The sequence below is a fragment of the Acipenser ruthenus genome, chromosome 8 (assembly GCF_902713425.1).
Source record: "Acipenser ruthenus chromosome 8, fAciRut3.2 maternal haplotype, whole genome shotgun sequence".
NCBI classification, from domain to species: Eukaryota; Metazoa; Chordata; class Actinopteri; order Acipenseriformes; family Acipenseridae; genus Acipenser; species Acipenser ruthenus.
The window spans coordinates 54,919,399-54,931,699 of NC_081196.1; the positions used below are offsets into that span (position 1 = coordinate 54,919,399).

General features: G+C 35.7%; 1 protein-coding gene across 2 annotated transcripts in view; it reads right to left on the bottom strand.

Moving 5' to 3' along the window:
* LOC117407350 (glypican-5-like) overlaps window positions 1-12,301 on the bottom strand; it is a 201,419-nt gene that overhangs the window by 108,100 nt on the left and 81,018 nt on the right. For both annotated transcript variants that reach the window (XM_034012293.3, XM_059029300.1), the window contains exon 6: window positions 4,612-4,732. In XM_034012293.3, coding sequence (XP_033868184.2) covers window positions 4,612-4,732 — 121 coding nt within the window. The remainder of the gene's footprint in view (window positions 1-4,611; window positions 4,733-12,301) is intronic.

Here is a 12,301-nt window from a genome sequence, read left to right on the forward strand (position 1 = left end):
GAATTGCTATGTAAAAGCCAGAGATTAAGGTTAGGAGACTACTGTCTTAAAAGTGTACAATGATACAAGAACAGCACACTCGGTTAAGGTAACGCAGGGATTTTTGCCCTTCTATGTGAAAGTGATGCTGTACATCATTTAAAACAAGAACAGCACAGTTCATTAAGGGAAGCCATGAGGGACTGAACCTTTGTTCTCCTGGTCAGTTGCCATAAAAATAAAAAGTAAATAAAAAAAATTGACAGTGTTTGTTTTGCCAGTTTTACAATCTGCACAGACCATAACAGTGAGCAACTGGATCAAAAATGTTTTTGAGAGCTTTCCCAACAGCAAGCAAAAAATCCTGACATGAAAACCCTCTACGATTCAGTCTCAGGGCACTTAAACACTGCCAATTTTGCAAAGTTGTGTTCAATGAAGGTTACGGTAAGACCTCCAAACTACTGTAATTTCACTTATGACTTAAAAGCCATATTAAAACCTGGGTCTCCAGAGGTGAAATGCATGAGAGTGTGGTAATGTATCCTGCTGAAGCAGTAGTCCCAGCCTTTAAGATTTTCAGCTTTGGCCCAATCAAGAAATCTCTGAACCATATAGGCCACCACTGCAAATATTCAATGAACAAGTCCAGTGTTGCTGTCAGCATGCATGGATTACCTTCTAAGCAGCAACATTACAGTTTTTTGTTTTCTTCAGAATTCTAATCAATAAGAAAAAAAAAAGAATAGAATCGGTCAGTAAAATAATTTTCCAGCAAACTGACAAAAATAACAAAGTTCCCAGTGGAATCTCCTTCATCTCGCTTAAATGCATTTAATAAAAAACACATTAAAATTGCAAAAAAGCAGCAGGTGGAGGAAATTATATTGTTGTCAATTACAAATCATCTGTAAAAAAAAAAAAAAGAGAGATTTTGTATTCATTCAGTTAGCTTGTGCACGGAATGTAAATAATTAAACAGCAGGTGTTGCTATGTGATTTTTGTTAGAATATGGTTTCCATTTTTGTTTCATTGTTAAAGTAGAAACAGGCTTGTTATTGACATTTTTTTAAGCTTTGATAGTCACAAAATTCAGTAACGCAGTAGTAACTGATGGAGACTTACTAAAATGACATGAAACAAACAATCCAAAACTATAAATTAAACTGACTCATTTCCTCATATTTAACAAAAAATGTGAAATAGAAAAAAAAAATGGCAAGTGTAAAAAATGATTAGTAAGTATTCAGCTGTTTGTTGAGATGGAAATAAGGTGTTGTTCTGGTTCACTATCCCTGTCAGCAAGTGAAAGACCAACAGCTGGCAGAGTAGCATATTGTTTATTGGACATTTTTATTACTTCAGTGAAAATACAATATTTTTCAGCACCGCCAGCAAAACTGTTTCTACACTGTTTTTACTGTTAAGTGGCAGCATGCTTGTTTGAATACAAAAAACAGTAACCCAACAAAGACAGCTGTTAGAGGTTTTTGACAGCATATAATAATAATAATAATAATAATAATAATAATAATAATAATAATAATAATAATAATAATAATAATACATTTCACAAAGCATGTGAACTTTTTGACTAATTAATTTAGTATTCATTACAAATCAAATCCTATTAGTTTACAAGCTGCCTCAAGCACTGAATACAGCTTATTTTCCTGCACTGATAAATTGTTATGTTTATTGAATATAGACCTAAACTTAATTAAATGCATATTAGCAATGACAAACCACCACCTGGCTCCCTGTAACAACCAAAAATGATGACATTATAGGGCAGAAAATGTTATAATTTGTTTATTTAGCAGACGCCTTTATCCAAGGCGACTTACAGAGACTAGGGTGTGTGAACTGTGCATCAGCTGCAGAGTCACTTACAACTACGTCTCACCTGAAAGACGGAGCACAAGGAGGTTAAGTGACTTGTTCAGGGTCACACAATGAGTCAGTGGCTGAGGTAGGATTTGAACCGTGGACCTCCTGGTTACAAGCCCTTTTCTTTAACCACTGGACCACACAGCCTCCTATTAATAACTTTTACATTATAGGCAAAACATTTTACATTATAGAGTATTATTACATTATCGCTTAGTTATTACATTAATGGCTGTTACACTCCCTGCTAAACACAGGCACCGCCTCCTTCTCAGTTCGGCTGCTAGCAACATCTTTACAGAGATTTGCTGAAAATACTTGAATGGCAGCATATATTAAATAATGTACCTAGAAAAGCAAATATGGTGCTGTTCATCATGGTGACATCAATTTGATCAGATTTTTTCTTGTTTTAGAAACAGTAATTGATAATTAAAGATATAGGAGCGTAGTGCAAATTTACACCACTGGTACAGAGTCGGCAGGTGCAGATCAGCGACATTAGCAATGTAAGTGTTAACGAAGCAGTAAAACAGAAATGTAACGGCAAAGTGCTTTACATTTGTGTGGGACTGCGTCACTGGCAGAATTCCATTAAAGCTGACCAATAAAGAAAAATGCAAGTAAGAAGCTGCAAGCAAATCAGGAGCACCAAACATTCCCTTTAAAAAAAAAAAACACGCAGACCTAGCGATTGCATTTGCTATGATCTTGATGAACAAAAAGCTGCTCCTTATTACGTTAGCACAGTTTGTTAATGTAGTACATAGAAATCAGGGATGTACGAATACTGGTACCTGGATGTTACTCAGCTTAAACCAGAAGTGTTGTTAAAATGCATTTCTGGCCCCGACTTATATCCAGAAAGTGGATATATTGTATTATCAAATTACAGTGCCTATAGTAAGTATTACCCATTATTTTGGCGATTATTGTGATGGGGGGGCTTGTGTACAGTAAATAGTAAAGTAGGAGGAGATAAATCAGAGAAACCAACAAATATGCAAGCCATGCTATTTAATATTTGAGTGTTATTGTGATGGGGATGGGGGGGTACTTGTGTAAAAGGCTGCTAGCGATTTACAGTGATTTTTAATGCTGAATTTACAACATGTCTTTTCAACATTTATAAATTATATCTGAAAGCACAATTTTGAAAACTTGTAACAATGTGTTTGTTAACATGTATTTTGCTAATTCTGGACTTTTTGTGGTTAAATCTAGGAAAAAATATTTACATTAAATCCGGAAAACAAACACCTGGTAAAATATAGTGTCAGCAGGGAGAAGTGCAACACAATGTATTCTAAGTAAGGGAGGCGGCATATGAAACGTTTGCACACCACTGCTCAAGCTCTCTAAACATGCAATGCCCGTTTAAACAAATTGCAGATCACACCATCCTCCGGTGCAAATTCTGACTGAAGATTTGTCGTCACTGTGGTCAGAACATGCTGTTCCCACTGTACAGAAAAAGTGTTTACTATTCATGAAGCAAAGTGTCAATAAGTGAGCAAATAAAAGCGGGGCGCCCTCTCTGGTGCAGTGGAAGCAATCAGGCCAATTTTGCTCTCTGTTCAATGCATTTGATAACATTTGATAGGCGCCTATAGGGTGAATGAGTTTTTTGGCATATCTTTGAAACTGCAAGTCTAAAAAAGGTATGACAGCTGTAAGTACAGTAATTTGTAACAGTGTACAGGCCTTACAACTGTTATGCTTTGTAATGCTTTGGGGTGAATTGAAGGGATGAATTGAAGTATTATTTAAAAACAAAAAAAAAAAAAAAAAAAAAAAAGTAATTGTATGTAAAAATAACGTGATAACATGTAACAATTGTAAGTTGTAAATAGTAAATACTAATATAAAACTTTAGCGTTTACTGAATAACAAAGTTTAACCAATTATGGACATGGTCATGCTTTTATTCCACAATCAATAATGTCAATTTAGGAATAAGGGATCTTCTATAGACTGACTCAGACAAAGGTTTAGAGGACGTCACATAAAGTTTTTCTGAAATAAATCACAAACCAGACAGGAACAAACTGTGCTGTTTTTTGTTTTATTTTTAAAACTAGGAGAGGACTAATAGGTTTACAGACTCCTGCAAGTGCTCATTAAAAACAACTTCAACTAAATCTCACATATCCAATACCACACCAGTACAGTCTAAGAACTGTTCATGCTGCAATTAAGTACCTGGGCTTCAGATATAAAATGTGAGCTGGGACAGCACTGGGAAAGTACTGTATATAATCTTAGTTCTTGTGTGTATTTTTTATTATTCTTTATCAGACAGGGACTGCTTACATCTCGCCACGTTTCTGTATCCAAGACTAAACTAGAATATGGGTCGAGATAGTAGAAAGCAGACAGCTCACAGTGACAAACTGACATTTAACTCGGAATGCTGCTCGCAAGAGATCCAATACTTTTAAAGTGCACTGATTTCTACTAATGAAATTAAATAACTATCGATTCTGCTTCAAAAAAGACCATAAACTGGTTTTCAGTAAAAAAACAAACAAGGCACAATGCATTATTAAATAAGTTAACATTGATTTTCCCCCTCTAAAACATCAAGCTTTACATTTTAATCTGCATCATTTAACTCTTATATTGCCTCCTAATTTATAACCCCCTTTTTTCTTCCCACTTAAGGCCACTTTACACCTGATTCAATCCGTAATGTACCTTATTTACGTACAGAAAGCCATCAAAATTAAACTGTTTCTTACCTGATTGACGTGCTTCAGTTTATCAATGATCTGATTTATCATTGGGTCTGTTCCTTTCACTTTTACCTCTGGGTTTCCAGATTGAGCTTTAATTCCATTTCCAACCACTCGAAGAGTATAACTGAAAAATAAATGAGATGTAACTGAAAATGGGTTACTTTTTGTATTCCAGTAACTCTAGATTCTGAATTGATGGCCGATAAAATAAACACTACTGGACATGGTTATACCTCCAATACAAATGAGCTTCTATTTTAATGTTAATGGTACCACCCTACTTCAATCACAATAATTTCAATTTAACTCTGGTTTTTGCAGGTTTTTTGCAGCATGTTTAAATTCAGAATCTCTACTGGAACACACTGGACTTCCACGGTTGATGATATTTAATTGTGGCTACTCGGAGGCACTCCTAAAATGATTACTGCAACAAATAAAAATGGTATACATGTGCCTGGCCAATTCCCTATTGAAGATGTAGTTATAAAAACAATTGGCTAATAGGTAGTCTTGGAAACCATAGGGCCATGGCCATTTTAACATCTATATAAAATTGTCCACATTGTATAATGAAATTGTTTAGGAATGACAGTTTTTACAACAAAAGCCCCATATCATAGCTAAACTGTTCTAAAGTTGATTTTGTGTGCATATTGTTAGTACTACCTTGTAATGAAGTAATCTGTCTCTTTACGCAAAAATTTACGCAAAGACACGTCAAATAGCCAACAGGGATGTGGAAAGGAGAAACATCAGTGGGTCTCACTACTAATTTTCTTAGACTGAGTGCAGAATGATGAATTTGATGTAGGAGCAATAATAGACCCACCATCTGTGCTAATCTTTCTGGGAAACTGGTGTAATGCATCATGTCGGTTTCTAAGGAAGCCTGTTTTCTGCAGAACAATTTGTTTCCATGAAGGTAAAAATGCTAAATCACAAAACTGCTAAGTTTATATTATCCAGAAAGTGACAGAGCATTAGATTCACAAGGTCAATCCTGCTTAAACTATAAATATTCCAAAATGTGCTGTAGAGAACTTTGAAAAATATAGCACAGACAGCTAATATCTGGAATTTAATATTTATCATCGACAGTACACCTAAAATTCTCTTGGTCTGATGAATTCAAAACAAGATTTTGATTAAACATAATTTTCATTCTACAGAACTTTCTGTGCTCAGCACAGGATAAAATGACTATACCTTCAAGATCTAAGATCTAAGGGAGTTTCGACTGACCCACCTGGGTCCAAGTCATAGATTATTTTTGCATTGGAGAATTGTTTTAAATGAACCCTGAACAATACTACTATGTGAAGTTAAATGTACTGAAACAAGTGGCAACACAATACAGCATTATTTGATTTTATTTAAATTGGAATATAAATATATTTTAACACTGAAAGAAAAAATAATAATAATGAAACGTGTGTTGCAGGTCATTACTGGCATGCAAGAGGACCAATGCTGACATTTCTGTATGGATCGAGATCTCATAAACAGCATCAGAATCCTCCTAGGAAATCATTCAGATTCTTGTGGAATAAAATGAATTTTTAAGTAAGAAAACGAACAAACACCAAGAATGCAAAAAAGTTCATTATTAGTTGTGCTTACATACTGTAGTCACATTATGTGGCCTGGATACAGCTGTGTTCACAATCACATGAGAAACAGGCTTATACTTCTTCATACTGAACACTTCAGTATAACTGTTATAAAGGAATCCAATAACACGACTGGAACTCCAACAGCATCCTAAGCTGGTATGACTGAGGCTGCTTGAACTTTATTTCATGATATTCAAATTCCACCTTTTTAAAACGCCAGCATCACATTCAAGTTATAACAATACCTGTAAGATGTATTGTACTCTGCTGTGCTATTTTCAAAATTTCCAGATCACTTGACATTCACTTTCACTACTTTTTTGGCATTAAGAAGTTCTTCAGGGAAGCTTGGTGGTTTGTTTGCATTTTTGGCCGCAAACCGGGAATTATCGTTTTTCTTTCTGGTCAACTAGTAGCAGGTGCACAACGATAAGTCAGTGGACACACCTATTATTTTCACTTTCTTTTTTTATTTTAGAAATATGTACCATTAATTATTAGTATTAGGGCTACCACATTATAATAACAGTTGCTTTGACTCGCCCCTGTGTAGACTAAACATTTTATTTATAATGTTTAAAACATTTCAGGACCATGTGTCTAGAAAACACATCTCTTAATAAATCATTTGTAAATGTTTATAACAAACATGATTTTATAACATGACATTAAGTTTTGTTTTTAAAAATATGTCTCAATCCTAAAACTCTAGATGATGGACTTAGCTGTAGACAATTACAGTTTTTGATGGGATGCAAGTATAAAATATACATTTCAAAGAATGACCCAGTTTCTAAATGTTTAAGGGGCATGCATTAAAAGTAGACATGTTGTACTTGGATCTGGTAGGAATCATGTGCTAATCTCTCAGTAATTTTGCCAGATAATAAATGTAACAAAGAACATGTTACATTTGTTTTGAGGGTAACATACCCTCAAAACAAAGAACTGGTACTGCATTTTAAGCCATGCCTTACTCCTAAGAGCTATTTGCTCATTTGAACCTGGTATTCCCAGCTCCCTAATTATCCCATTCTTATTATTTAGTTAATTGTAAATTAGGAAGAAAAAGGTTTTAAGGTGTGCTTTTACTTTTCAATGATGTAATTCGAATATTATAACCTTTTAATTTTTTTTTTATGAATCAATGCATTTAAATAATCCAATCTAAAATAAACAGCACTCTGCAATTACTACATTCAAATAGATCTGCTAAGCCTTTATAAGCTTTATTTTCTTGCTACTTCCTAATCTGTAGTGAAGTGTCACAAATTAATTTCACACTTGTAGGTGGACTTGCATAATTATTCACAACTCCTTCTCCAGAGTTGAGGAAAAAAAACCTTGCGATAAAAATAATTCTCAAGGCCGAATTGAGGGGGAAAAAATCCCCACAACTGCCCTTGTGAAAACTCAGCTATTTTGAACATGTGGCCCATTGTACCAATATTGTACTGATTTGCTCTATGGCTGAATTCACCAATACTGGGCACTCTTGACCGGAGGGTCGTGGGTTCAATCCCAGGTGGGAGACACTGCTGCTGTACCCTTGAGCAAGGTACTTTACCTAGATTGCTCCATTAAAAACCCAACTGTATAAATGGGTAATTGTATGTAAAAAAAAATGTGTAAAAAATAATGCAATTGTATGTAAAAATAATGTGATATCTTGTAACAACTGTAAGTCGCCCTGGATAAGGGCGTCTGCTAAGAAATAAAATAATAATAATGCTGTTATCCAGGTTTACAGTAGGCTACCAGTATATAGTATGCCTACTTGTAATGTATTAATACTGTACAAGCTTTAACATGATTGTCATTTCCAGGCATTTTATTAAATATTACCGTTCATGTTGAAGCTGCACAATATACTATCTTCACTATGTTACTGTACTGTATATGATATCTGTATAAAATACAACTGGTTAAATTTAGTGAATTCCAAATGCATAAAGCAAACTGACAGATTGCACAGTGCTGTTAGCGGGACTGTGGGATTTAAGGTTTTTGGGTGGGAGAGGGTGTGGGTTTTGTGGGGCAGGACAGGAGCATGATTAAAAAAATATACCCGCAGAGGGCTCTGCTAGACCCATACATTTGGCTATTATGTTTGCATTTCCAGTTTGTAAGCTATATTTTGCTTGTATTTCAGTTCTATTCTCAAGGTAGTAAAAGGTACACATCAGCTGCTTCCTCCTCAGTAGAGTGCTTTGTTTTCTGTAATTATTTCTCTTCATGCTGTTTTGCCATCACTCATTGTGCACTACAAAATGAAACTGCATGATACGAATTATAATAAACAAGCACATCACTAACCAAGGACAGCTAGACAAACAAATGTATGTATCCAAGGGAAAACAAAAGAAAGCATTTGATAATATAAAACTGCCAGAACTAATTAGACTCCAACACATACTGATGGGTTACTAAATATTTTGCTTTAAAAAGATCAAAGGCTACTGAAGTAATGCTAATTCATGATACAGCTATTTAGTGTACAATGCCTCAGAGACAGACGTCTGACATTGCATATTCTTTCCATTGCAGTAACTCATTGGAAAACAGAAGTAGTCCAAACAGAGAGAGAGAGATTACCTGATAATTTTACTACAGATATTTGACACAATGCTGACACATCCATTATGCCACTCTGGGACTCCTGTGAGAACTAAAATGCAAACAATCGTGTGTCCTTCTGGTACATCCTTTAAATCAATTCTGTATTATCTGATGCATTGTTGTTCACTGCTAATTTATGGAAAATTAGCAGCAAATGACAGCTATGCTATGTGTGCAGCATTGGAATCAGGAAATAAACTTGCAAGCCATGAGCAAGAAGGCCACTGCACACAAAGGTCAAATGAAGGAATTAACCTAATCTGCTGTATTATGCCAAGTACAACCTGCAATATCAGCATATGTACTGACAGAAGCAACCTTTCTCTGCCTGCTATCGGCTTTAAAAAGCCCAAAGGGATAAAACATTAACAGAAAGGGCTAAGCTCTTATTGGCCTCTTTAGGAATTGTGTAGAGCCCAGAGGCGGCTGGTCAGCCGAGGCAAGTGAGGCATGGCCTCACCAATAATTCCCAAAGGCTAAAAAAACATTTTGCTGATTCTTTTTAGTTAATTGAGAAACACATTTAAACAGTTAAGCATGTATATATTAAATAAATTTAAGGCCACAGGAGTGCTTGTGACATTATTTAAAAGTCACAACTCGCTTTCACCAGTAGCGAAAGCTCAACACCAGAAAGCTGGAACAGTGTAGTGCTGCCGCAGTGCTGTGGTGAAGCACAAACCTTGAGCACCTCAGAAAGCTGCTTGTTACCACGGCAACTAACCATGGCAGGGGTCCCTTTATAAAGGCGTTGCTATGGTAACCACAGCTTGGTGAGGCGGCACCTACTGGATTTGGAGTAGTTAGAATTTGTGCGATTTTAATTTTTTCAATAATGGCTTTAGTTGAATCTGATATTATATGCGACCTGAGGAAAATACGTTTTACAGTAAGATCCCAAAAAGAGAGATGTTCACTTGTTAACGATGGCAGAATAACACTAGCACTGGAGATTTTGAAGAAAGACGGTAAACGAATGCGACAAGAGTCAATAAAATGGCAGGCAGCGCTGTGAACAAAATTATTGTTAGCCATGTTTCCTTCTTTCTACTAAATAAGACAAGGTTACATCTCTTTTAATGGACTAAAACTGTCAATGTCTTGCCACGACATGACAAGCTGCCTTGTATGTTTTGAATTAATGATTTTGTGATATTGTATTTGTGTCTTTATAGCAAATGTTCCACGCTGGTGTCACTTAATGACTTGTAGAATTAAATAATACAGGGTTTTAAGTTTTTGATTTGCAAATTGATAATAAAAACTTGTAACCGCAATTCTGCAAGTTGTGTGTTGTTTACAGTGCTCATGTTGCATTTTTTAATTGATGGGGGTATATTTTACACAGCAACTGCAGTCTAAAATTTGAATGCATTAAAATGCTCTCAGCGGAGGCATATATGAAATCAGCTGAACAAAGTACATTTACTTTTAGTACGTTAGCCATTGAATGGGGGGTGGTAATAACTATTTAGTGATTTGTGCCTCACCTGTCAAGTACCCAGTGTTGTATGTTCACACACACAGGGGCATGATTTTCTAACGTTTGCCGATAATTTTGATAAAAAAAAACTTTGGAGCAAATGGGAGCAAACTGCCTTTGCCCTGTAATGAGATTTTGGCGACATGCTTTGCCCCGTCCATTTACATCTGCATGCCATTAGTGCCAGATCGGCATAACTTTTGGGTTGTGGCCTCATTTGCATGTTAGCATTGAGCGATTTAGATAAAGGTGCAGACAGGGTGACTGCGTTTATTTGAAATGCAGCGTTGTCGATCCCATTACAGCAAGTGGTGAAGGAGTGAGGGAGAGAGTGAGAGAGAATCCTTTTCCATACAATTGTCTATGTGTATATATACACAGTATATAATTTCTTATGTTTTAAAATAAACAAATAATAAAGTTGTGGACCTGTGATGTGGAGCATGCCTTCATTATCTTTAGGGCTGCTCTGAACAATATAGATGGATGGAAACACATAAATGAATACAAAGCTATTTATTCCAGTGTTTCACATTTGAATAGGCACCTCACCACTGGCTGTGTGGGGTCTTTCGGAATTTGTCTCAAACTCCACACAAGAAGAAAGTATTCTCTTAAAAACTACATGATCTAAAATACATTATTTCACACAGGTATGACGTATGAGCTTCATATTATTAAAGGAAACTTTTTTTTTCAGAGCAGCATTAAAATGCATGGTAGCATCATTCTGTAAAGCGTCACTTTGGAGACGTCCCAAAATCAAAGACGTGATTGATACCTAAACTTAAGACATACTGTGAAAAGTTCATCCTTCTGAATGATGGATGAGCACATCACTGAATTTGTACACAAAGTTACGCAACTTTATTAATTTCCTCAGATCTCCATGCATTTGAGCAATTATTGTAACACCTAACTTAGATTTCAGAATGCTATGTCAAAAACAATGTTATATGTACCTCCAAATGAGTGTAAATGACTGCTTGGACTCACAGGATGAACAGGAGACATGGCCCTGCTGGATAGCACAGGCACCAGGGGTGTAGTGGGGCTCTGGCAGACCCTGGTGGCAGTAGTTTCATTTATTACCTAAAGTCAACACTTTATTTTGATATTTGTACATCATTAATACAGACACTTTTCATGGATCCTGGTCGCAACTCACATTCATCAAGGGTGCACTGCCTGTACAGCTGTCACTCACTGTCATACAGATCACTGTGCCTATGCCTCAGTGACACAGTACTGGCTAAGGTTTGTATCTTTATAAATGCCACACATAGATATACCCGGGCTCTGAAAAATGAATGAATGCATCACACAGCTTTGTTTTTGTTATCCAATGATATGAAAAGTGTTAAGTTGCTGGAATAAAGGAAAAAGCATATCAGTTTTTATAAACTGACACTTGAGGAGCTTATGGAGTAAGGCTGCCACAATCTTTTTTGACCACTATATAATACACACTTCCAATAAGGTAGAACACATAAATCACATACCTAAGAATAGGTTATTTGCTTCTAAGGTGGAGTAAGGAACATTGGGAAATACACGTGGCTAATTGGCAAAGAACATGATGAACTGCAGCACACAACTGCTGCTTTTACTTTCATGAATAATTAAACACTGATCAATTAATGAATAATTAAACACTACATTGGCAAAAAACGAAATCTATTTTTAAAAAGTGCTTTAGATTTACATTACAAAAAATTGCAAATCTTTCTTTGCATTATTTCCCTTATCAGATTGATGTTGCAGATAACCCCACTTTTTTCTGTCTTCCCTAAAACTTTGCATAATGCTAATCATGCATGGATCTACATGTGTTTGTAAAGTATCATACAGATTGAATTTACCAGGTTTCTCTTTAAAACTATGACTAAAAATGTTTGATAAACTGCATAGCGGGCTTATGAATTCAGGTGGTTACAGCTACTGTACAGTACTTCAGAATACACTTGCAAATAGC